General features: G+C 43.9%; 1 protein-coding gene across 2 annotated transcripts in view; it reads right to left on the reverse strand.

The window, feature by feature from the left end:
- Nucleotides 1–18,360, reverse strand: part of GUCY1A1 (guanylate cyclase 1 soluble subunit alpha 1) — a 91,615-nt gene extending 73,255 nt beyond the window's left edge. Inside the window, exon 1 of one of the 2 annotated variants that reach the window (XM_063920496.1) lies at nt 17,789–18,360. In XM_063920496.1, the coding sequence (XP_063776566.1) occupies nt 17,789–18,055 (267 nt within the window). In that variant the 5' untranslated portion in view covers nt 18,056–18,360. The remainder of the gene's footprint in view (nt 1–17,788) is intronic. The other variant, XM_063920495.1, reaches the window with a different exon arrangement.
- Between the last annotated feature and the right edge of the window lie 8,116 nt (nt 18,361–26,476).

The following is a 26,476-nucleotide window of genomic DNA, read 5'->3' on the forward strand; positions in this document are numbered from 1 at the left end:
GTCCTGGAGCACCAACCCAAGGCACCCCAGTTTGAGAATCACTGGAGTATTAGTCTTATGCTAGGTACACACTTACCAATCTGCCACCCAACATGAATGGCCTCAGGAACCGCTAGTAACGCCACTGTTGTAGGTTTCTGCGGCCAGCATATGGGTTTGACGGCGGGTCACCCCAAACCCAGAGGCAGGTGGACCGATATATTAGCATCTGCCGTGCTGCACAGATGCATATATATATATATATATATATACACACACACACGTGTAGCCGGCACTCTCTTTCCCTGTAGTGAACTCTGGCCGCGGTGCTCTTTATAAAGTAATGCAAGTCCTCCAATTTAAGGCACTCAGCGGGCTTCTTAGTAAATAATCATTCCAAGACACAAACTTGTGTGCAACGTTTCGGCTTTATTAGCCGTTTGCAAGCAGCTTATGACCACGCTGCTTGAAAACGGCTAATAAAGCCGAAACGTTGCACACAAGATTGTGTCTTGTAATGATTATTTACTAAGAAGCCCGCTGAGTGCCTTAAATTGGAGGACTTATATATATATATATATATATATATATTGTCAAAGTCAGAAAAATATCACGCTGCACGTTGCCATATATTCACCTCATGCGCGTGCCTGCTGCACGTGCACATTCTCTCCCGTGCGTGCGGATACTCGCAGCCGCGTGATGGCGCCTCGGCCATGCGCTCGAGCGCGTGGTATGTGCATTTACGGTAGAGTTTGTGTGCGTCTAGCGGGCGACTCAATCGTTAGATAATAAATCCATATAGCATGTTTTATAGATAATGTTCCCCTTAGTAATAACTGTAAGTTTGTTTAATGTGACTTGTTCACGGACTTGGGAATCCCTCTTTGTATGGTACGAAGGGTCAGACAGGGTTTGAACAGCTGTGTCTGGTACCTAACTGAAGAGTATTTTAATAGCAACAATCCGGTGCTGGTTAGGTAAAGATTAATCGCTCCTGCGTATAGTTATGGCCATTAGTAGATTCTGGACATTTCATATATTTGCGATTCATTATCCATGCGGCGGGAATCCGGAGATTCCCACCCACCTGAGCTGTTTGAAATAGTCACAGCCCACCTGTTCAAACTAACCTATGACCTTTTGATATGATGCGAGGAGACATTCCTGTGTCCAATGAACAATGAGATTGTAGGTCCCTTTGTAGTATACTGTACTCAGTGTATATAAGATCAGCCAGCCTGAACAGCTCCCCCACGCTCCACAAACGGTTTTCATATTGACTAACTCGGAGCTGGTACCAGGCTGCGCTGCGATCGTTCCCAGTGTGTGTAAGTAATTCTCTGTAATCATCTCGCTCTTTGTTTGTATTGGCCACATTCTCTCTCTCTCTCTGTTTAGTGTAAGATTATAACGTTATTGTATATTTCTGTCTAGATATTCTGTTAGAATGATATGTTAGCATGTAGTGTATGACTTGTAACTGTTTTACCACTTTTCGATATAACTAAAAGCTTGTTAGTAAAGGTGTTGGATCCTTAGCACGGTATTGTGTGTTCATTACATTGCAGAGGGTAATAGGAGCGTCTCGATCGCTCAAACAGCTTTAGTGTTAACAAGGTTAAGCAGCGTTATATCGCTACAGTGTTTCAGTACAAGGTTTACAGTATAAGAGTATCCTTTCTGTGTGTTACATTCAAGGTTTACTGATTGTCATCTTGTGAGCGTCTGCGCCGCTCGTGATCTCCTCGTGGTCTCGAGCGTCCGCTACGCTGGTAGCGTAGCATTACGGTAGTCGCTCGCCTATAGCGTGCTCGACACCACGCATTAAGCTGTGAGCGAGCGTGCCGCATGTGCGTTTCGATCATGGCCTAGCGTATGCTACGCTAGGTACGTACCCTTACGGTACCCCATACGCCAATTGCGTACTGTGTCTCTTACCCATTATTGTGAAGTTATAAGATAATCAAAATCAGCATTATCAATTGGCGGCTCGTCCGTCCTCCACATATCCGCACTAGCGAAAACAAACGTTATCTGTCAGCAAGGGCGGGAAGGCAGTATCCCTTCGTATCGGGATACAGGAGTGCTGACTAGATAAGCGTCTGTTTCGCTAGGTTGAAGGAGTGCTGGTGGGATCCGGAACCGGAGGTAAGAACAATACGCTATTGTCTTTTTAAAACTGTTTATTTCTGTTTTGCGTACACACGCACGCACGCACACAACTGTATCTCTTTTCATTTGTGTATTTTCACATATCACCTTCCTGTTTGCCATTTCACAATTGATAACGTGCTGAGAAAGATTTGTTGCTATTGGTAGTTAAAAGTAATATTAATACGTAAGGAAGTAATTTGTAAAACACGCACACGGCTTGCCTAAAATACAAGGAAGTTCTGTGTGGTGTTCAGTAGATGATTACAATTAAAGGTCATTTACATTGATAAACGTGTTAGTTGCGTTACTGTGGACATACCTGGCTTGCGTACACGTGTCTCTAACAAGGGGCAGAACGAGTGTACGCGACGCAAGGGTCGACGCACGGAGCGTATATTACGCAACGGAGCGTCTGGGTACGCCCAAATAATACAAATCACACGATAGTATTATTTTAAATAGGCGAAAAGGAGGCAACGCGATAATAGCGCAAGTCAATTTCAGTGTCCAAAATTTTAAGCTAATAGATCCTTCTCTAATTTGCAACCCATCTGGACTAGACTGTGTTACTGAATGAAAGGGATTTCTGCGCAGAAACAAAAGTAAAGTGTATATGAGGTGAAAGAGTGTGTATACATATATATAAGTTTCTAATTTTTGGGGTTTGAACCAAAGGAAATCATCGAGTTCTCGTGAAGGTACATACGTGTAAGTGACTGCATGGTGGCTTGGGAGGCATCCCTTGTTAAACATTTAAAAAAGAGCATTAGAGTATAGCAGACCAGGAGGTCTACTGTAGCACAGACCAGGAGGTCCAGACAGACCAGGAGGTCCAGGTACAGCAGACTAAGAAGTCCGCTATAGATAAAGAGTAGCACAACACCAGAAAGGGTTGGTGCGATACCCATATAGGCCATTAAGCTCAGGCTGAAGGAATTCGCAGCCACAATTTTCGATTCCACTGGTAGCTCCGCACATAAGATTAGTTGCTTATGTGCAGAACGATTGTACCGCACGTAATTGTGTGCATTAGTTAGTAACTTGACCCAGTACCATTTGCGTACGCTAGAGGGGTCATAAACGCTATTTGTACATTCTAACGTGATTTGTGTAATATTTTTTTATTTTAAGGGAAGTTCGCTAGTCACTTGGGAACTATCCAACAACCAATAGTTACTGGAAAGGGTTAAGTGCTCTTCGGATCACACCCACATGTTCCAGTAAATAGAGGTTCAGGTCGCAGGGGCCCCAGGTTGAGTACGCCAGCGCTAAAGCAGTGTGTGGGCGTATTAGTCGACGTGGGCGAGTGAGTGGAGTACTCAGTAAACTTCGCCGCCGGCCTGCCCAGGACATCTTGGTTTTGTAAGGGTTCGCTGAAGACCCTGATTTGAAGGTCAGAGGTAGTGAAAGCAACATCTGCAAGGATGGGGGCCAGTTGTTCAGGTAGGGGGGCGATCAACCTCGGTTCGGGTTGACTTAGTAGACCGGCCAACAGAGTCGGCAAGGGTGACGTGTGATACAGACCGGGAAGTCCGAAATGGATCACACACAAAGGTATTGTGCAATGAATGGGAAAGAATGACTGTGCACGATGGGGAAAAGTTCCCACGGGTAGGCAGTTTTAGTCACGAGGTGTTACAGAATCTAAGGAGAAGGATATGTCTCATTAAATCTGCAAAGAGACGGATCAAATATTATGATTGTTTACAGATATGGCAACAGGAAGGTGAAATACAAGGAGGATTAGCTTACACAGCTGACTCTCACTGTGGTAACAAAAATATGGCAGCGAGAGAGAAGGTGGTTACAGAGAATGGCACACTGGTGAATGATAAAAATGCACTTAGCAACTGTATTATAGATGATAAGGATAATTGTAATAAATGTAACAATGATAATTGTAATACTGTTAAATGTACAACTATTAACCCATGCAAGTTGCACCCCATGTTAAACTTCCCTCAGGATTACCAGCAAGAAAGTGAACCTAGCACGATGACGGCATCTTTTCCAGCAGCCATCACACAAGACGTCCAGGTGGACACGACCAATTCGGTAAAGGCAATAATCAAACCCCCTAACGGAGAGTCAGGTGAGGTCGTGTCAACAGGTAAGTACGGTATTGTATGTTACTCACAGACAAATGCATCTTACACCGAAGAGTTAACACAAAATAGCTTAATGGAACAAAATCCTGTCAGGGTGAACACAATCCCCAATGAAAGGACTAATAGTCACAAGGTCACTCCCATCAGAGACATTGCTATGCAATATCCCTGGTCCAGGATGGAATTGATGACAATTATGTCTGAATTCCCTGATCATAGGAGAAATCTTGCCGCATGTCAGAAGTACATTAGAGAGTTAGGTAATTCTGCAGAACCCACCAACAAAGGTTGGCGGGCAGTGCTGAGGGCATGTCTGCCCTCCAATGTTGACTCTGCGAAATTTATTACTGATTGTGAATTAGACACAGAAGTACCTCAAACGGAGGAACACAATCAGGAATGTATTAAGCAGATCAACCGACAGTTAGGAGTATATTTCCCAGCCGTTGTCGAGTGGAAAGAAATCTTCTCCATACGACAAAGAGAGGGGGAAATTACTTCTAATTACTTTCATCGGGCACTGCAGGAAATGGCTAGATACACTGGTATAGAAGATATTAAAACAAATGTACACTACAGGAAAGTAGCAGTTTATGTGTTAATAAATGGTTTAAAGGAAGTATTAAGAACGAGTATACAAGCCTCTCTACCTAACTGGAGAGATATCTCAGTGGCTGATTTGAAAGAGTCCGCTATTAATCATGACCGGAACATTAAAAGCAAGCCACAAACCCCTGTGAATAGGTCAAAAGTAAGAAGGTGTTACAACTGCTTAAGGGAAGGTCATGTTGCACGAGATTGTAGGTCTAAAAACACACACAAGATATATACACCCCCTAGACAACGACATGACCATAATAGTCAAAGAACCAGGGAAACACAGGAAGAGCGGTTGATGGTGATGAGCATCCAAGCGTTTGAGGAGGCATCAAATCAACCAAGACCTCAGGTCACTGGCACTTGGAGGAAGCCCAGGGTTTGTTATCTTTGTAAAAGAGAAGGGCATCATGCCAGTAACTGCAACAGCCCACATAAAGTCAGACCCCCTAGACAAGAACACGAGCAGAGTTACGACACTCGGAAGTATAATCAGGTATCACACATGTCAAATTTTGGTCCACACATATAATTTATGTAGTCGGGAAAGGTGATCATTAGGACTGATAGTAAGCCTGAGGTAACAGTTAACAAATTGGGAGGTCATTCCTTGAAGACACAGGAATGACCGGGTAAAAATTGTAATGTATCTGTAAAATGTTTCTTTTTCCCCATCTCTGACGTTCACCACAACAGCTCCAACATCACCTGACTACCTGACCTTTTCAGAAGTCTACCAAACCCCAGTATGACCTACCAGCATCGATGTATCCTGGCCAGATACAAAGGGTGGAGTATGGAAATACTGGTGGGAGAGACTATGCAAAGATACCATTGGACATGTAGATGTGACAGCCTGATGGTGAACGGAAGATCTGACAATGTTTCGTTGTTTATTGTTGGTTTATGTAACATATATATATATGAATTGTTCTCTCTCTCATTTGTTTTTTTTTCCTTCTCTCTCTCCCTCGTGTTCTCATGCTTTAAAGATGGTATGTCACACATCAGTTAGACAAATGGTAATGCAAGATTTTTGCTCCCTACAGAGAGATCGCTGATTTGGAAGGAATATTGTATCACCGGAGTGTTCGTTTGGAAGACTGAGAGACAGCACCTTTGAGATGACAACAGAACAAGAAGAACAACAAGACTAGAGAACTAATTATCGTAACAAGTTTCTCTCCCCCCTCAAACTGTTTTTTTGTACCCCCATTACAAATTTCTCTTTCTCCTCCTGTAAGATGGACTCGCCCCAAGAGACTGTGATCCGGATTTTCCTGTTGACCATGATGTTGACCAGAGCAGTCTGTTTCGGTGAGAGTACCAGTGAGGTCGAGAAAGGATCCGGAATGGGTTTCTGATGACAGAGACGGAGGCGTAAATTTCCAATAGAAACACAATCACCGAGCAAAGGCGAGTACCGGAAAACGATCTAGCAGCCATGTTATTTATAGACATTGTGAAGGATTGTTAGCTAAAGAGAACTGCATCTGTAGACACTGTGACAATATAGTTGAGGATGGGTGCATAAAGAAATGTCAGTCCAGTTTTAATGTCCACATGGACCGGCATCCATTGAGTGACTATCACTCCTTAGTGGGTAAAGTGTTAAATCAGACAGACTGTTGGGTATGCTCTCAAGTACCTCAAGGCCATAGCAAATCAGGACTAGTACCATTCCCTTTAACGGTAGGAGAGGTACTTGAGCTAAGTGGTGGGAGGCCGGTGGACAAGAGGTTTAATATCTCTAATCCTCCTAGTTTGAAGCTCCACCAATACCATGTGGATAGGTCCTTAGTGTGCTTTAACATTTCCAATCCCCGAAAGCCGGGAAATTGGGAAGTGTCATGGAGTAATCGAACCATGACATTCTCACATAGAGCCGACAGATTGCCCATAGACACAGAACTTATACGCCAGATAGACGACCATAGGAAATTCTTTCGGTATAGGTACACCTTAGGAAGTAGGATCATGCGAGTTGGAGAAGTATCACCAGGATACTGTGCACAGATCGTACAAACTGATACGTGTACTAAACAGATGGAAGAATTAGGGTTAGGAGAGTTCACATGGAAAATCTGTAATATGGTTATGTCACACTCCGTCCCATATGTTCTCCCCGATGATGCATACTTCATATGCGGGAGGAAGGCGTATAAGTGGCTTGCCCCAAACTCAGAAGGGTTATGTTATATTGGAAAAGTACTGCCTGAGGTAATGACTATATCCCACACTAAAATGAAAGATATTCACCGTGGTGCCCAAGCTCCTTATACTCACACTCATTACGAGCACATCGTTAAACGGCACCTGATAGAAAGAACAGAGCATTCAGCCTCTGACCTGATCCATGAATCCACCGGGATTCAATTCCTACTCGCGTTAGATATCACTCGTACCGCTAGAGGAGTGATAAATTATAAATATATATCTGCGCTTGCAAATTTATTAGACAATATCACCGAAATGTATGACGACACCTTCAGGTACACTGGGAAAGAGTTACAAGCCTACAAAACGGAACTGGTTCAGCATAGGATGATTCTCAATTACCTCACAGCTGTGACAGGCGGGTATTGTGTAACCCTGGCAACTCAATATGGAATCAAGTGCTGCACGTACATTACAAACAGCACGGAGGACCCAGCCGAGGTCATAGACCAAAAGATGGATGACATTTTACAATTAAAATGGGAGTTCCGAAGGAAACACAATCTCACCCTTGCGGCTGTGGGTAATGAGCTGACCAGTTGGGTGTCATGGTTGAACCCACAAAATTGGTTCTCTGGTTTAGGAGAATGGGCCCAAGGTATTATCATGGATGTAGGGAAATGTCTTTTGTGTATTCTGGGAGTCGCCATATTGGTTGGTCTGATATTTAGAGGCGTTCGGGTTTTAACGAAGTGTAAACGTAGTGCCCGAGTGATGAGTTTAAGAAGCGAGGACACTGTATTAACAACGACTAATTTGATGTATGACCCAACAATAGAGACAATGTTGTGATGAAAATGTGATTCCACGGTCCGTTTCTTTCACCCGTTTCTCCTTTGTTTTCCTCCAAGGTACAAAGACATCCGCTTGGAAGAAGAATTTGACAACCTTTTACACAGACCATTGATGGACAATGCCATAGACCCCCATTTTCCCTAGTGACTCTAAAATTTTACGATAGCCCAACACTTCAAAGATTGTAAGTCTATGGACATTGAGAAAGCTTTTTGCTCAAGCAATTATAGCAAAAGCATCGGGAGACTACAGTCAACATGTACATCGAGACAAGACACAAGACAAGACCTCAAGCAACAAATGTACATTAAACTCACATAGTTTATGACTGCATTTACCATAATTGCTTCTTATCTTCATCTCTACAACCTTCAGGTAATGACACACATAGTCGATAGGGAATATAGGCACAGATATCAGCACTCACATATCCCCCCATTCATGTATCATCAACTAAAATGTGCTCCCCCATTTTGTTGCAACCAAAAGCCGAAAAGAGCTCGGTAAAGTTTGACAGCCCATCCACAGACCCGTACTACGGGATAAGAAGGAATTCAAATATATACTTCGCAATACCTCGAAGCTTGATTTAAAACACCTACGGCACGATGATACATGACCCCTCAAACATGGACTCATATATACATGCTTCTACTATCTCACTAGGTCATACCTTTTTTCCCACCTTCTTCTGTTCTCCCTTACCCAATCATAGAAATGTATTTTTACATGACATATATTTTTCTCTTTTTGAACTGTTTTTAGGAAGTGGCAGTTATTGATGACTGCCAAAGGGTGGACTGTCAAAGTCAGAAAAATATCACGCTGCACGTTGCCATATATTCACCTCATGCGCGTGCCTGCTGCACGTGCACATTCTCTCCCGTGCGTGCGGATACTCGCAGCCGCGTGATGGCGCCTCGGCCATGCGCTCGAGCGCGTGGTATGTGCATTTACGGTAGAGTTTGTGTGCGTCTAGCGGGCGACTCAATCGTTGGATAATAAATCCATATAGCATGTTTTATAGATAATGTTCCCCTTAGTAATAACTGTAAGTTTGTTTAATGTGACTTGTTCACGGACTTGGGAATCCCTCTTTGTATGGTACGAAGGGTCAGACAGGGTTTGAACAGCTGTGTCTGGTACCTAACTGAAGAGTATTTTAATAGCAACAATCCGGTGCTGGTTAGGTAAAGATTAATCGCTCCTGCGTATAGTTATGTCCATTAGTAGATTCTGGACATTTCATATATTTGCGATTCATTATCCATGCGGCGGGAATCCGGAGATTCCCACCCACCTGAGCTGTTTGAAATAGTCACAGCCCACCTGTTCAAACTAACCTATGACCTTTTGATATGATGCGAGGAGACATTCCTGTGTCCAATGAACAATGAGATTGTAGGTCCCTTTGTAGTATACTGTACTCAGTGTATATAAGATCAGCCAGCCTGTACAGCTCCCCCACTCTCCACAAACGGTTTTCATATTGACTAACTCGGAGCTGGTACCAGGCTGCGCTGCGATCGTTCCCAGTGTGTGTAAGTAATTCTCTGTAATCATCTCGCTCTTTGTTTGTATTGGCCACATTCTCTCTCTCTCTCTGTTTAGTGTAAGATTATAACGTTATTGTATATTTCTGTCTAGATATTCTGTTAGAATGATATGTTAGCATGTAGTGTATGACTTGTAACTGTTTTACCCCTTTTCGATATAACTAAAAGCTTGTTAGTAAAGGTGTTGGATCCTTAGCACGGTATTGTGTGTTCATTACATTGCAGAGGGTAATAGGAGCGTCTCGATCGCTCAAACAGCTTTAGTGTTAACAAGGTTAAGCAGCGTTATATCGCTACAGTGTTTCAGTACAAGGTTTACAGTATAAGAGTATCCTTTCTGTGTGTTACATTCAAGGTTTACTGATTGTCATCTTGTGAGCGTCTGCGCCGCTCGTGATCTCCTCGTGGTCTCGAGCGTCCGCTACGCTGGTAGCGTAGCATTACGGTAGTCGCTCGCCTATAGCGTGCTCGACACCACGCATTAAGCTGTGAGCAAGCGTGCCGCATGTGCGTCTCGATCACGGCCTAGCGTATGCTACGCTAAGTACGTACCCTTACGGTACCCCATACGCCAATTGCGTACTGTGTCTCTTACCCATTATTGTGAAGTTATAAGATAATCAAAATCAGCATTATCAATATATATACATTGTTCAAAGACATATTGGCTGTACACAAGATGATATACTTAACGATATGTTGTTCAGCGGCTGTATGAACAATATATTCCATACTGTGTACCCAGCCTAAAAAGGAGCAGAGCCACAGAAGGAAGGTAAGCAATATACAGGGAAATGTGTTACTACACACGATGGGGGAGAGTGGGGAGAATGTGCGTACCAGGGTGTATGTGTTGCTATAGAGGAGGAGAATTGTTTGCTGCGTAAAGGTAGGGGGAATTTGTGGCTAGTGGGGGAGGGGAGTGTTGGTATAGGGGGAAAGAGGGAATGTGTTTCTACAGGGGTAGAGTGGAACTGTGCTGTTATGAGGGGAGGACTATGTTACTGTGGCGGCGATAATGTCTTTCTACATGCAGGAGAAGGGTTCTATAATTGGAGATAGAAGAAAGGTGTCTACATGGGGAAGAGGAAATAAGTTGCTACAGATGGGGAGAGGAAATGGGGATGTGGGATGAATTGTGGGAGAATGTTCCTATAAGAAAAGATAGAGGGAATGTGTTGGTGCGCGGGGCACGGCGAGGGAAATGCTGAAAAATATTTCTTTACAGGGGATCAGTATGATTTACCGATGGAGGGGATGCCTAACCCTAACCCTCCCGGGTGGTGCCTAACCCTAACCCTCCCTTTCCCACTGCGTAGACCCAACCCTTCCCGCTTGATGCCTAACCCTAATCGCCCCTTCTATGTGCCTAAACCCAACCCACCTTCCCCGGTCCCTAGCCCTAACCCTGCCGGCCCTGCACCCTAACTCCTCTCCTCCTGCCTAAACCTAACCTGCCCGCACCCCCCCCCCCCCCCCCCGCCACCACCACCACCACGGCAGGACGCCAGCATGTCCCGCTATCAGGACGACCGGCGTGCCGGCTGTTGGTATTGTGACGCCGGTATTCCATTGGGCGTCAACATCTACGCACTGGGAGTGCATTCTGCTTCGGGAGCACGGTGTCGGTATATTTACTTCCAGGATCCCGTCCGTCGGAAAGCAAACTGCTTCCTGCTTACAGAGGTCTGCAGCAAATTCAGACTTTAACTCCAACTTTCAAACAATTTTTTATCAAATGAAACATCATCGGTACTGAGATCAATTACACCTCAGTGGTGAAAAAAAAACATGTTTATCCTATACATTAGTCTCCTGTGAGGACAGGGGCCAAGAGTAAAATATAGGCTACTACATCCACTGGAATTTCAATATACTACTCACTTCTTTCACCAGGTAGATTTGTTTGATTAAATCATTCTGTCAGAAATCCATGCAGTCTGCTGATGATGATGATGATGATGATGTTATTTTCTATAACATTTTCATGAGTGTGGTCCCTTGACTACTCCTTAATTATCTTAATGACCTTTCCTACTATAGATTTTATACTTCTTGGTCTATAGATTCCAGACAGAGACCTTAATACAGTGTTTCCCAACCTCAGTCCTTAAGGCACATGAACAGTCCAGGTTTTAGTGATCTCAATGCTTGAGCACAGGTGGTTACATCAAAATAACAGAGCTACTAATTAAGCCACCTGTGCTCAAGTATGGCTAGCCTTAAAGCCTGTGCTGTCAGTGTGAGTCGAGGAGTGTCATTGGGAACCCCTGCCTTATTACCTTACTGCAGGCATTCCCAACCACGGTCCTCAAGGCACACCAACGGTGCTGGTTTTAGTGATATCCAGGCCGCAGCACAGATGGTTAAATCAAAATAACTGAACTACTAATTAAGTCACATGTGCTGAAGCCTGGATATCACTAAAACCTGCACTGTTAGTGTGCCTTGAGGACCGTGGTTGGGAATGCTTGCCTTACTGAATATATAGGTGTGACAGATGTATTTTTTGATTTGTCAGTACAATACCAGTCACTAAAAATATAATTTTTTTTGTCTAATCTATTTTTAACAATGCAAATTTCTTCACTGCCAACAAAGCCATAGATATTAGTGTTATTTTACAAAAAAAAATATATAAATTTCTCGGTCTGACAAATGGAAACAAAAAAGAATCCCTTTCTCTCATATTCCAGTGCAGTGGTTGTCAAAACTCGGTCCCCAGGACCCCACACAGTTCACGTTTTCCGGATCACCTAACAGGTGCATTCATTACTCAGTGACACATTTTAAAAAGATCCACAGGTGCAGCTAATTATGTCAGTTGGAATTCTGTGAGGAGACCAGGAAAATGTGCACTGTTTGGGGTCTTGAGGGCCGAGTTTGAGAACCTGTGTTCTAGTGACTTTGCCTTTTAATAATGCATGCAAATACGTAGACCAGGCATTCCCAACCCTGGTCCTCAAGGCACACTGACAGTCCAGGATTTAGTGAAATCCATGCTTGAGCACAGGTGACTTAATTAGTACCTTAGTTATTTTGATTTAACCATCTGTGCTGCAGCCTGGATATCACTAAAACCTGCACTGTTAGTGTGCCCTGTGGACCGAGGTTGGGAATGCCTGATGAAGACTACTGCTTAATGCCATACTTACCAAAGGTCACGTTATTGTGACTGCAGCCCTATGGGGAGGGGGTGCGAACACTGGGGCAAGATTGCTGCAATTCTTTGTGCCATTCCAGAAGCACATTTGGGGCTTCACCTGCAATTGAATCAACCCCTTAAAGTCTGGCTATGTAGGATGCATCTCTACGTTAAAATTACAGTTTGTTGCAAAATTTAAAGTATATCTGTATATACCAGAGGTTCTCAAACTCAGTCCTCAGGACCCCACACGGTGCATGTTTTGCAGGTCACCGCACAGAAGCCCAAGTGAAATAATTAGCTCCACCTGTGAACCTTTTAAAATGTGTCAGTGAGTAATTAATACACCTGTGCACCTGCTGGGTTACCTGCAGAACATGCACTGTGTGGGGTCCTGAGGACCGAGTTTGAGAACCTGTGGTATATACTATACTACTTGGTTTAAAAAAAAATGTGGTTACTCTGAAACCCTGTTCACACGGGTTTATCCTGATCTCCTTTATGCACTATCAGCACTGCCTGGTAGGCTTCCTCCAGCCTAAACATCAGTATTGCTGTGACATGTAGAGGTAGCCAGCCCTGGATTAAGCACTCTGATTTAGTAGTCCCAACTCAGTTTCCAAGGTACAATGTGAGACGACACTAGGCTACAGTAGCTCCTAGGCCGGCTCCCTCTACACATCACAGTTCTATTGATAGAGAAAGCTTGCATAGGAGAAAGCGCAACAAGCTAAATAAAATCCTTTCCTGGTGAAAGCACCAGGAAAAAAAGTAAAGCAAAAAAAAAAAAAAAAAAGATTCAATAGTACTAGGACCGCGTGACAGGTCTCCTTTAAGGAAAGTGTAAAACAAGAGAATATACTGTGGACCATGTATAGTTTATCATAATCTAAATCTACTATTAAAAACAAATGCAGAATCGAATTTGCATTAAAACATGCCCTTATGGGCTATATGCACATTTTGTATTGTACATAGAGGGAATTTTGCATAATATTCAAACTAATTATTATATTTCCCTAAAATTGATTTATACTTGTGATATGATTGTTATGTATCCACTCAGTTGTACCCATTATCTGTCCATGATAGTAATTCAGCACAGAAGGTGACCTTTCGCTCATTCCTTGCAACGTACCTTATCAGCCTTAGCTGTCGTGATTGACTGTAAATTGCAAATATTGTTCTCTGATACAAAATCTATGTGTGTGTGTGTATGTGTGTATATATATATATATATATATATATACACACACACACACACTTTTTTTTATTAATCTCCCACTTTGTAAGCTCAATGGGGCAAAAGTAGGCACATGACAAACAAGTACTGTAATGTCCTTCTGAATTACTCTGCATTTATAACTGACCTTATACTGTATCTGTTTCTTGCAGCCATTTTTGTTGCTCAAATACATTATCCAGTATTAAATATGACATATGTACATTTAAATAACATACGATAATTAGACCTCAAAATTCTTTTGATGCAACAACAGCACTGATTGCACGCTCTTATCAGTTTAACGTCCCCCTACTGTATTTTTAATTATACATATTGAATTATGGTAGTTAATTACGACTCTGTACAATATTTGCACATAAGAGATAAATATAACATCAGACCAGCATCCCTGTAACAGCCTGCAGCTTTTTGTTTTCAAACATCATTAAGCTATGGCTTCAGTGTGACTGAGAACAAGACAGCAGAGGTTCACAATGAAGGTTACACTGCTCTGCTGCTCTGTCTTCTACAGACGATTACTAGTGAGCCAGATCTAAAGGCTTTTTCTTCTGCTGTCAGAAGATTTTTATGAAACCTGTGAAGGTGTCAATGTAGCTGAAGGAAAGTGACAATACCCTGTGCTTGCCCTTCCTGCACATTTTTAAATATCCATTGGGGTTTCTCAGTGTTCTGTGACCTACAGTACAATGAAATTGGCTGAAATACTGTAGTAAGGACATGAGGATTCATAGTTAAATATCTGTATTTATTGACTACGGCAGATTGGGACTGAAGAGCTGTAGATGGTGCATTTGTATTAGAGGCCAACAGTGTAAAGTGGCACATACTGACACTAAGGAAAACAATACTGCGTGAGGTGCAACACTATACCAAAAGAGCAACGGGTTGCGTGTAGTGCTTTTTTATTTTTATTTATTTTTTGGGGGGAGGGGGGGGCAATGTATCAAACCTTAGGGAGAGATAAAGTACCGACCCATTATCTTCTGTAATTTTTCAAACACAGCTTGTAACATGGCAGCTAGATGATTGGTTGGTACTTTATCTCTCTCCAAAGTTTGATAGATCTCCCTAAACAAACAACTCCAACTGTGCAAGAGGCCTTACGTGTGATTTTTTTAGTTGTCCCGACAAGCTGGGAGAAATTTTGGCAAATCGAAGGCCCCGAGATCTGGGCTACACAGTAAGTCATTTTTTTTTACCACACTGAATTTACGTCCACAATTGAGGATTATGTAGTTAAGGAAAAACATTGGAAATATGGTCTGATTATATCAATATTGCTCACACACTGCAGAATATTGGGAGATTGAGGCTGAGGAATTCCTGTCTCGGTTGAATCATCAGATAATCGAGAGAGCGTGTTTACAGCCATGATTTTTCTGGTTTACCAGCAAAATGCCGAAACAATGTAATACACACTATACAACAAAACAGGCCGAAGACCGATTATTGGCAAATTGGTGCAATTATTGTACAGTGTGTACCTAGCTTAACAACTGTAAATGTGTATGAGTTATGCAACAATACCTCTCCAACCAAAGAAGACCGTCAGTGATTATGTGATTGGTGCTATCAAGGCTATAAAATAGTGCCAGTTTACATTTATTTTTCTAAACATGCAAAATAAAATAGTTTATTACAAATAGATGGATAACATGGCTGAGTTATATTCTGCAACTTTAAGAGGCAGTTAGCGTTTACTATATGCAGCTGTGAATGTTTAATATGACAGGTACCAGGTCATTTCATAAAACTCTATTTGTCAATGATGTTTTGATTTTCTTTTCTTTTTTATGATGCCAGTCGTGTGTGGCCCTCCTTGAAGATCACCCTTGCTTATCTGAGTGTACTATATAATATGTAGTCATGCAAGATAACATATCACTGCCCTAAGGAGAATAATGATGAACAAGGATACCTGAAACTAGTGGACAAATTAATGATCTGTCTATTCCCTTATGCGGTACCAGTGACATTTAACATGAGGAATTCTGAGGGGCAGTACTGTAGTATAGCTGATGAAGCCACAAGTTATGAAGAACCACTGGTGTAAACATATAATAACTAGGCTGCATGTTCATACATAGCTTTGAAAAAATATTTTGCAGTTTATTATGAGAAAAAAATTAACAACCATAAAATAAAATAAATCCATAAATACATGCAAGATACTTGTTCACGTACATACAGGCTTGTCTGTATATGCTAATTAGGAAACACTGCAGAATGACGTAAATAACCAAATAGGCCAATAAAAGTGCGTCACTTATGGCGTCAGCTCTGGCACACCATCCTCATAAATCGGTACTGTTACTTAGGACACACTGAAACGCCACAACATATTTATTCTATGTATGCAATGGACAAACACACACAAATAATCAGAACACTACCAGAGCAGAATAAGGCACTATAGTTAACACATATCACCTGCATCCTTCATGATACAAACATTAATGCAGTCCTAAGACTGTAATCACTAGTCGTTACATCCTAACACATCCTATCATATCCAGACAGTAGGAGTGAGCTGTGCTTTGGAGCTGGGCTAGTTTGTCATAGTATATAGCAACAGCTGGGAATGCAATGATGCAGAGGTTTGTTTGCAAACTGAGGGCAGTTCATGGGGGAGGGGGGGGGGGGATGTAGCCAAAAGGTCGACAATAACAAACATAATGTTGACACCACAATGTTGACAGTTATGATGTTGACATTGTTAAAATGTCGACAGACAACATGTCAATCGGGAGGGATAGGCTGCTTTTTTTTTAGGGGTTAGGCACTAGAGTGAGGGTTATCGGTAGGGATTAGAGGTAAGGACCCGGAAGTGACAGTCACATGACCGTCAGGAACCGTAAGACGCAGCTGGAGCCGCCAGGAGAAGGTAAGTTGCTGCTGGGCCATAAGGACGAAATTTAGACATTCTAACATGTTGACATTTAATCACTGTCTACAGGGTGTCGACACGATCAATGTCGATATTATGACCATGTCAATGTGCTGAATGTCGACATTTTGTACCCAACCCTTTCTGGGCATTTTGCTTCAGAAAGTAACATTACACCAGTGCCATTGGAAAATATTTATGTTCCTTAATGAATAATTATAATAGTAATGAAATAATTATTAAGTTCTGTAATCAGCATCCTAAAATTTTTTACAATCCCTTCATCAATAAAATAAGCTGCTTACATTGTGACTATCATTATAACATATTAGCACACATTGGAGGTCATTCCGAGTTGTTCGCTCGCAAGGCGATTTTAGCAGAGTTGCTCACGCTAAGCCGCCGCCTACTGGGAGTGAATCTTAGCATCTTAAAATTGCGAACGAAGTAATCGCAATATTGCGATTACACACCTCGTAGCAGTTTCTGAGTAGCTTCAGACTTACTCGGCATCTGCGATCAGTTCAGTGCTTGTCGTTCCTGGTTTGACGTCACAAACACACCCAGCGTTCGCCCAGACACTCCTCCGTTTCTCCGGCCACTCCTGCGTTTTTTCCGGAAACGGTAGCGTTTTTTCCCACACGCCCATAAAACGGCCTGTTTCCGCCCAGTAACACCCATTTACTGTCAATCACATTACGATCGCCAGACCGATGAAAAAGCCGTGAGTAAAATTCCTAAGTGCATAGCAAATTTACTTGGCGCAGTCGCAGTGCGGACATTGCGCATGCGCATTAAGCGGAAAATCGCTGCGATGCGAAGATTTTTACCGAGCGAACAACTCGGAATGAGGGCCATTATGCAGAACTGATGTATGTACGTAGTAAGTACAGTAAGTAATGTATGTACTGTAAGTAATCACTGCTATAATGTTGCTGTCTACCCTGGGGCTTATAATGCGTGGATCTGACCCCCAAGTGCGTGTTTGCTGGTGTGTGTGGCAGGGGTGCGGGATGGGATTGGGATCGCAGAGTGCCTGGGAAAAGTGCATCCTGTATATTATACAGTAATAGCATGCCATGTGTTATAGTGGCATCTTACCTCAGGGAAGATTAACTTGCGGATGCTCTCGGCTAAAGTGTGCAGATAGACCCGAGTCCGGCTGCTCTTCCTGTGGGGGGCGTCCTCCTCTGGTCTCCGGTGCCGGACACTGCTCTCAGACACCTCAGTGCAGATGGGTAGCCCTGTGGCAGCACTGCCAGGGGGCACCTCATCCTCAGCTTCCTCTGATCCCCGGCTGTGTGCTGTCAGCATAGAGAAGGGGCATTCCCCTGACAGCGTTAGCTCTGTGAGCTTGGTGCAGAACATCTTGTCCTCACTGGCGGCTCATGTGACTGAGTGTCAGCTCCTCCGGTTTCCAGGTGTCCTCTCCCGGGCGCTCACTCCCTGCACACAGTGCACAGCCTAGCAACGGGAGCCGGACCCCATCCTCCTCCTCACAGGCTCTGGCTGGCTGGGAGAGCTGCTGCTGAGCACCAGCGCCTGCTGCTGGGGTGCGGGGGGCGGAGAGGAGCTGGGGGGAGGCTCCCGCACTCGCTGCATCAGCCACAGACCACCCTCTACTTGCACTTTCACCCGTGTTCAACTGGTCGTTCCGGCCGGGAAACTGGCGTCAGATAGCGGTGTTGCTTTCTGCTGTCTCTGATAAACACATGGAACTAGGCTGGGTTATAGGAAGCAGTAGTTCCAGCTGCAGTGGGTTACTTTCTCTGGTATTCTCACAAGGTAGCTGGTATTGCAGTGCTGTATAAGGGACACACACGCTTGTCCAATAATTATACAGTTACTGAGTAGTATGTCTTTAAAAATGACACCACGTTTATAATTGGGAGTAAAAACTACTGTATATGAGATATTGTTTTGGACTATAGCTATCTATCTATCTATCTATCTACCTATCTATCTATCTCTATAGGGCCCTACACACTTGCCGATAACGATAATAGATATGACCGATATCGTTAAAAAATGAACACTAAATCGTTCATATCGGTCAGTGTGTATGCATCAACGATGACCGATGCGCGGCTCCGCCATCATTCATCGTTGATCTATCCTCATTTATACATGCAAGTCAATTTGGACGATATAGATGTATAGATATACTGTCATATAATCCAAATTGGCCATCGATATCGTCCAGTGTATAGGCAAAAATCGTTGGTGAAAAATTTGACCAAAGATAATATCGCTGGTCGATAACATCGCTAAAATCGCCTAGTGTGTAGGGCCCTTATCTATCTCTTTAGTGTGTGATAATGGATATTCTTGTCTACTTGCAGCAGTAATATGGTGGCCATACAAGAATTCTGAACTATTATGGACATGAACGATGATCTTTTAGTGCGGAATGTACTAACTGCAAAAAGTGGTTTGACCGCATCCCCCATATGTATCAAGCTCCTGAAAAGCAAAACTTTCCGAAGCTTGTAACTGATAGGCAACGCCATTTATAAATATATATGGAAGTGTTTCCTGTAGAAGTCTATTGGTTTCTTTCCACATAAATCCCAAGAGAGGACGTCCTCACACTACAAAAGACAGCCCTATTGGAAAGTTCTGCCCTTTGCGTTAATAAATGCTGCTATGAATGCGGTAAGTGACAGGATGTATCACTTTCAAAATCAAGCTATTCCACATTATGGGCAGTATGTACTAAGCATCTCATCCGCATAGATACTGCAGGTATGTACTTAGAAATGTGATTAAAATCGCAGAGAACAGCTCTCCTGATAAGAATTTGCGATAGAAGAATTTCTGGGTTTAGGATCTGGAAATCCTTCTTTGCATGCACAGAGTGGTGCGACGGCTGCTGGGGGTGATGGGAGGGATCCAAGTGGGAGGATCCCTCTCAGGGGAAATACAATAATAAGCCCATAGGCTTCTGTAGGGTAATGCCACATGAAGATGGCATATTACCAGCCAAGTCCAAGCTCCGGAATGTATAGCATACCAGAGCTTGGTACATATGGAAATGCAGCCAAAACTTCCCCTTTACTGTCCACAGTAAGATCTATGGAGCATCTGGGTCATTACTCCATTACTAGTAGCTGTTCTCAACAAGCATATTTTTTATCTGGTAAATGCATACTTGTCCGTGTATGTATCACTTAACTCACAAACTGAGACCTGTATACTAGAGATGTTACACTATTGCAGCCCTCTCTAATTTTTTTGGGTCTATTTACCATCGACTGCAGCACATCACAGGGAGATTACTTAAGTGTCATGTCTGCTAGATGTTACCAATATATATATAAGGGATCCGGTCAGTATCCCAGCATTCAGGATCCCGGCAGTCGAAATACCGATGCCGAAATACCGACACTGCTCGGAATACCAACACCGGGATCCCGACATGGATCAAAATGCCGAATGCCGGGATCCCGAACGAATGTCTGTCGGGACTCCACACTGGTAAGCCGCGGGGGAAGGGGAGGTTCGGTTTAGGCTACAGGCGGTGGGTTAGGGTTAGGCCGCGGGGTGGGAGAAGGTTAGGATTAGGCTGCAGTGAGGGTTAGGGTAGGCACTCCAGGGGAGGGTTAGGCTGCGGTGGTGGTGGTGGGGATGTTAAGGTCAGGCTGTGGGGAGGGATGATTAGGGATAGTATACTCACCACCTAGGTGTCAGGATCCTGGTGAGTCGGGATGCCGCTGTCGGTATTCTGACTGCCGGCATCCCAATCGCTGGGATCCCGATACCATCCCTGTATATAAGGCCTTGATATGCTGCAAAAGTGTTAGAAGTAAAGCTCTCCAGAACCTTGCTACAGTATCTGCGAATGCACTTTAGGAACATTTTGCTTTATAAACACCTAAGATTACTGAGATTCTGTTTAAAGAATGGACTATAATGATAATATTACTTATGTTTTTATTCTGTGCAATATTTTAACAATTTTTTATATACATTTCTAAAAGTAATTGGGGGTCATTCTGACCTGATCACTCGCTGCAGTTCAGCGCAGCGATCAGGTCAGAACTGCGCATGCGCCGGCACCAGTGTGGAGTCCCGGCAGACATTCGTTCGGGATCCTGGAAGTAAAGCAAAAAAAAGCAAATACTGTAACTCTGCACCTGGATAAAACGATGATGAAAAATGTGCAAAGAGATTTAGATTTGTGTCAGATGTGCCCAAACGGAAACCTAAATTGCAGGGCCGGGGATCTGAGGTACATCTAGAAGCCCAGAAACTTTAGGGATTTTGATCATGTAAAATCAATTTTAGATACCTTTTAAAATTATATAGTATAAAAAAAAAATGTATGATATATAATAATGTTAGAGAAATGCTGATGCACATTACTGGCACACTGATAATAAATAAACCCTCACAATTAACATTAAGTATAAGTGAAGTTCTTAGCACACATTTGCGCAAATATGTGGGCCCATGTACTGCGACCAGGTGACTTCATTATATATGGGTCCCTAACATCTCTAATACTATTACATTATATAAATGTATCTAGTCTTCTAGTCTTACCATCAAATAGAGCCCTTATTAATGTGTGATCTGAAATGTAGGACCCCTGCTAATTAAAACACCTGAAGATAAATGGGAGTCAGAATACCGACCCCCTTCTGAATGCCGACGCCGGCATCCAGAAGAGTACAACATGCCGGTGACGGAATACCGACAGTCGGGATCCCGAACAAGGAGTCACCGGGCCGTAAGTCAGGTAAACTGCAGGGGGGAAGGTTAGGTTTAGACTGCAGGGGTTAGGGTTAGGCTGCATCCCGGAGGGTAAGACTTAGGCTGCGGGGAGGGGGCTTAGGGTTAGGCACCCCCCTCGGAGGGGTTAGGGTCAAGGTGGGGTGTAGGTTTAGGCAGCAGGGACGGGGTGTTTGGTTTACGCACCTACGGGGGGGGGGTTAGGGTTAGGCACCAAGGGAGGAGGTTGCAGGGAGGGAGGGTTAGGGGAGAGGGGGGAAGACCCTGTACTCCCCCTGTCGGCTTATTAACAATTAGGAGACCAGTGTCGGTATTACTTCCCCCGGGATCCCAAGCGCCGGCTAATCATACTGATCCCAATGGGAGGGGCCAATACCAGAATGAAGGATCCTCACCTTCAAGTGTATAATATATACACACATATAGAAGACTGCACACCCTATTACTAAAGATGTTAAGATGTGCTACAAACCTCAGCATGATAGCACCTCTTAATATCTTCACCCTCAGCATTATAGCACCTCTTAATATCTTTAGTAATAGGGTATGCAGTTCAGCTCCCCCCTCTTTGCATGATATGTTATCTAACCTGTGTTCCCTACCTCCCCTATGTCCATCATCCTCTTCCCCATACAGTATCTGTTTTACTTCAGCTTTCCTTAATGTCTTAAAGGGCCCCTGCTCCTTCAACTTCCTCCTTTCCTTACTTTCCCCTGCACCTCTCATACCCTCTGCCCTTCTTTAGCCATACACTTTTCACTCCCTCCATCTGTCACCCCTGTACCTCATTCCTTACTTCCATCTCTCACCCCTGTACCTCACTTTCTTCTTCCATCTCTCACCCCTGTACCTCGCTGTCTTCTTCCATCTCTTACTCCTGCGCATCTCACTCTCTCCTTCCACCTCTCATCCCTTCACCTCTCACTCCTTCCTCCCATCTTTCAACCTTGCTCCTAACTCCCTCCTTCCATCTTTCACACCTGCATCTCTCACTCCCTTCTTCCATCCATCTCTCATCCCGGCACCTCTTCCTCCATCTTAAAACCCTGCACCGCTCTCCTTCCTTCCAACTCTCACCCCTGCACCTCACTCCCTCCTTCCATCTCTCACCTCTGCACCTCAGAATATTGCAAGCTCCTCCTCCGCAGGTCCCCACAGCTTGCCAGCTGCTTCCTGTCTCATAAACATGATGTCATCGCTGTGGGACTCGGGATCAGTACCTGGTTTGCACAGTTGAGGAAGCCACCACATATTTTGCACTGTTAGGGGAGCAGAATTCTTCTGCTCCAGCGCTGCTGAAAAAGGATGCTAAGTTGTGCTCGGTTTTGACGCTCCATGTGCGGCGGGCACCCTCACAGCAGCCTGGAAGGGTGGTGGCACGGGGTCAGGACCTCGCTGCTGACCAACTGTTTAAAACACCACGGTGGAATCTGATTAGCCGTGATGTGTTGCAGATTGAGCTGGTGGTGACTGAGGCTGCACTCCAAGGCGCGTCAGTCCGGCCACTACTGGTTCAGCTGTTAACGCTCCTCGTCAGGTGGTATGGATATGAAAGCCTCTCACACTAGCAAAACAGAAAGTTGCTCATATCAATTTGACTATGGGGGTCATTCTGAGTTGATCACTCGCTAGCTATTTTTTGCAGCGCTGAGAACAGATAGTCACCACCTATAGTGGAGTGTATGTTTGCTTTGCAAGTATGCGAACGCATGTGCAGCCGAGTGGTACAAAAAAGTTCTGTGCAGTTTCTGAGTAGCTCAGAATTTACTCAGCCGTTGCGATCACTTCAGCCTGTTCTTGTCCGGAATTGATGTCAGACACCTGCCCTGCAAACACTTGGACACGCCTGCGTTTTTCCAATCACTCCCAGAAAACGGTCAGTTAACACCCACAAACGCCCTATTCCTGACAATCTTCTTGCGATCAGCTGTGCAATTTATTAAATCCATTGCTCAGCAACGATCCGCTTTGCACCTCTATGACGCGCCTGCGCATTGCAGTGCATACGCATGCACAGTTCTGACCTGATTGCAGCACAGCGCAAAAACTTAGGGGTATATGCAATTGCGGTCGAATTGCGCCTTTTTTCGACCGTTTTAGTATTCGACTGTACTCGACAGCCGAAACCCTCCACCCGGGACCATGAATTCGACATATTCAATACAAAACGCATTCGACACTCCCCTTGTCGAATAACGGACCAATCGTCGAGTAGTGGGCGTCCTGGATTTGACTTCCCGCCGTTTTGAGCCCTTTATAGGGCTTGTTTGCTGCGTGCTCAGCAGCCATTTTGTGAACCTGCAGAGTGGAGTGGAGGTGCTGCAGAGCTAGCAAATTGGTTGTTGTTTGCTGTGGTATCGTTTGGACACCCAGCAGGCTTTAATCCAGGACGGACAGGAGGATACCTGTTACCCCGGAGGAGAGTCGTTTTTGGAGCGATTTCTACATTTGTAGGTAAGTACCACATGTGGTCTGGCGTTGAATGTATGTGTTTGTGTAGTGGGGGGGTGCCATGAGGTGTACATGTGGCGTTGCTTTGGGGTGTTTGGGGTATGTATTAGAGATGAGCGGGTTCGGTTCCTCGGAATCCGAACCCGCCCGAACTTCAGGTTTTTTTACATGGGGCCGAGCGACTCGGATCTTCCCGCCTTGCTCGGTTAACCCGAGCGCGCCCGAACGTCATCATCCCGCTGTCGGATTCTCGCGAGGCTCGGATTCTATCGCGAGACTCGGATTCTATATAAGGAGCCGCGCGTCGCCGCCATTTTCACACGTGCATTGAGATTGATAGGGAGAGGACGTGGCTGGCGTCCTCTCCGTTTATAGAGAAGAGAGTGAGACTAGAGTAGAGAGAGACACAGTATTTACTTTAGTAATTTTGGGGAGCATTAGGAGGAGTACTACTACTTGCTGAAGTGATAGTGTGACTGTATATCTGACTTGTGGGGGAGACAGTGGGGAGCAGTTAGAGTCTGAGAGCAGGAGTACATATTTTAACGTACAGTGCACACTTTTGCTGCCAGAGTGCCACACTGCCATTGTGACCACACTGACCACCAGTATATATTGTGATTGTCTGCTTAGGAGTACTACTTGCAAGTTGCTGATAGTGTGACCAGTGACCTGACCACCAGTTTAATTAATCACCACCAGTTTAATATATATATATATATATATAATTGTATATAATATATATATAATTGTATACCACCTACCCGTGTTTTTTTTTTTTTCTTTCTTCTTGATACATACTACTATAGTAGCTTACTGTAGCAGTCTGCGGTGCTGCTGAGCTGACAGTGTCCAGCAGGTCCGTCATCAGTCATTACATAATAAATATATATACCTGTCCGGCTGCAGTACTAGTGATATTATATATATATATATATTAATTTCATCTCATTATCATCCAGTCTATATTAGCAGCAGACACAGCACGGTAGTCCACGGCTGTAGCTACCTCTGTGTCGGCAGTCGCTCGTCCATCCATAATTGTATACCACCTACCCGTGTTTTTTTTTTTCCTTTCTTCTTGATACATACTACTATAGTAGCTTACTGTAGCAGTCTGCGGTGCTGCTGAGCTGACAGTGTCCAGCAGGTCCGTCATCAGTCATTACATAATAAATATATATACCTGTCCGGCTGCAGTACTAGTGATATTATATATATATTTATATATATATATATATATATATATATATATATATTAATTTCATCTCATTATCATCCAGTCTATATTAGCAGCAGACACAGTACGGTAGTCCACGGCTGTAGCTACCTCTGTGTCGGCAGTCGCTCGTCCATCCATAATTGTATACCACCTACCCGTGGTTTTTTTTTTTTCTTTCTTCTTGATACATACTACTATAGTAGCTTACTGTAGCAGTCTGCGGTGCTGCTGAGCTGACAGTGTCCAGCAGGTCCGTCATCAGTCATTACATAATAAATATATATACCTGTCCGGCTGCAGTACTAGTGATATTATATATATATATATATATATTAATTTCATCTGATTATCATCCAGTCTATATTAGCAGCAGACACAGTACGGTAGTCCACGGCTGTAGCTACCTCTGTGTCGGCAGTCGCTCGTCCATCCATAATTGTATACCACCTACCCGTGGTTTTTTTTTTCTTTCTTTCTTCTTGATACATACTACTATAGTAGCTTACTGTAGCAGTCTGCGGTGCTGCTGAGCTGACAGTGTCCAGCAGGTCCGTCATCAGTCATTACATAATAAATATATATACCTGTCCGGCTGCAGTACTAGTGATATTATATATATATATATTAATTTCATCTCATTATCATCCAGTCTATATTAGCAGCAGAAACAGTACGGTAGTCCACGGCTGTAGCTACCTCTGTGTCGGCAGTCGCTCGTCCATCCATAAGTATACTAGTATCCATCCATCTCCATTGTTTACCTGAGGTGCCTTTTAGTTGTGCCTATTAAAATATGGAGAACAAAAATGTTGAGTTTCCAAAATTAGGGAAAGATCAAGATCCACTTCCACCTCGTGCTGAAGCTGCTGCCACTAGTCATGGCCGAGACGATGAAATGCCAGCAACGTCGTCTGCCAAGGCCGATGCCCAATGTCATAGTACAGAGCATGTAAAATCCAAAACACCAAATATCAGTAAAAAAAGGACTCCAAAATCTAAAATAAAATTGTCGAAGGAGAAGCGTAAACTTGCCAATATGCCATTTACCACACGGAGTGGCAAGGAACGGCTGAGGCCCTGGCCTATGTTCATGGCTAGTGGTTCAGCTTCACATGAGGATGGAAGCACTCAGCCTCTCGCTAGAAAAATGAAAAGACTCAAGCTGGCAAAAGCACCGCAAAGAACTGTGCATTCTTCGAAATCCCAAATCCACAAGGAGAGTCCAATTGTGTCGGTTGCGATGCCTGACCTTCCCAACACTGGAAGTGAAGAGCATGCGCCTTCCACCATTTGTACGCCCCCTGCAAGTGCTGGAAGGAGCACCCGCAGTCCAGTTCCTGATAGTCAGATTGAAGATGTCAGTGTTGAAGTACACCAGGATG

This window comes from Pseudophryne corroboree, chromosome 1 (assembly GCF_028390025.1).
Source record: "Pseudophryne corroboree isolate aPseCor3 chromosome 1, aPseCor3.hap2, whole genome shotgun sequence".
Lineage (NCBI taxonomy): Eukaryota > Metazoa > Chordata > Amphibia > Anura > Myobatrachidae > Pseudophryne > Pseudophryne corroboree.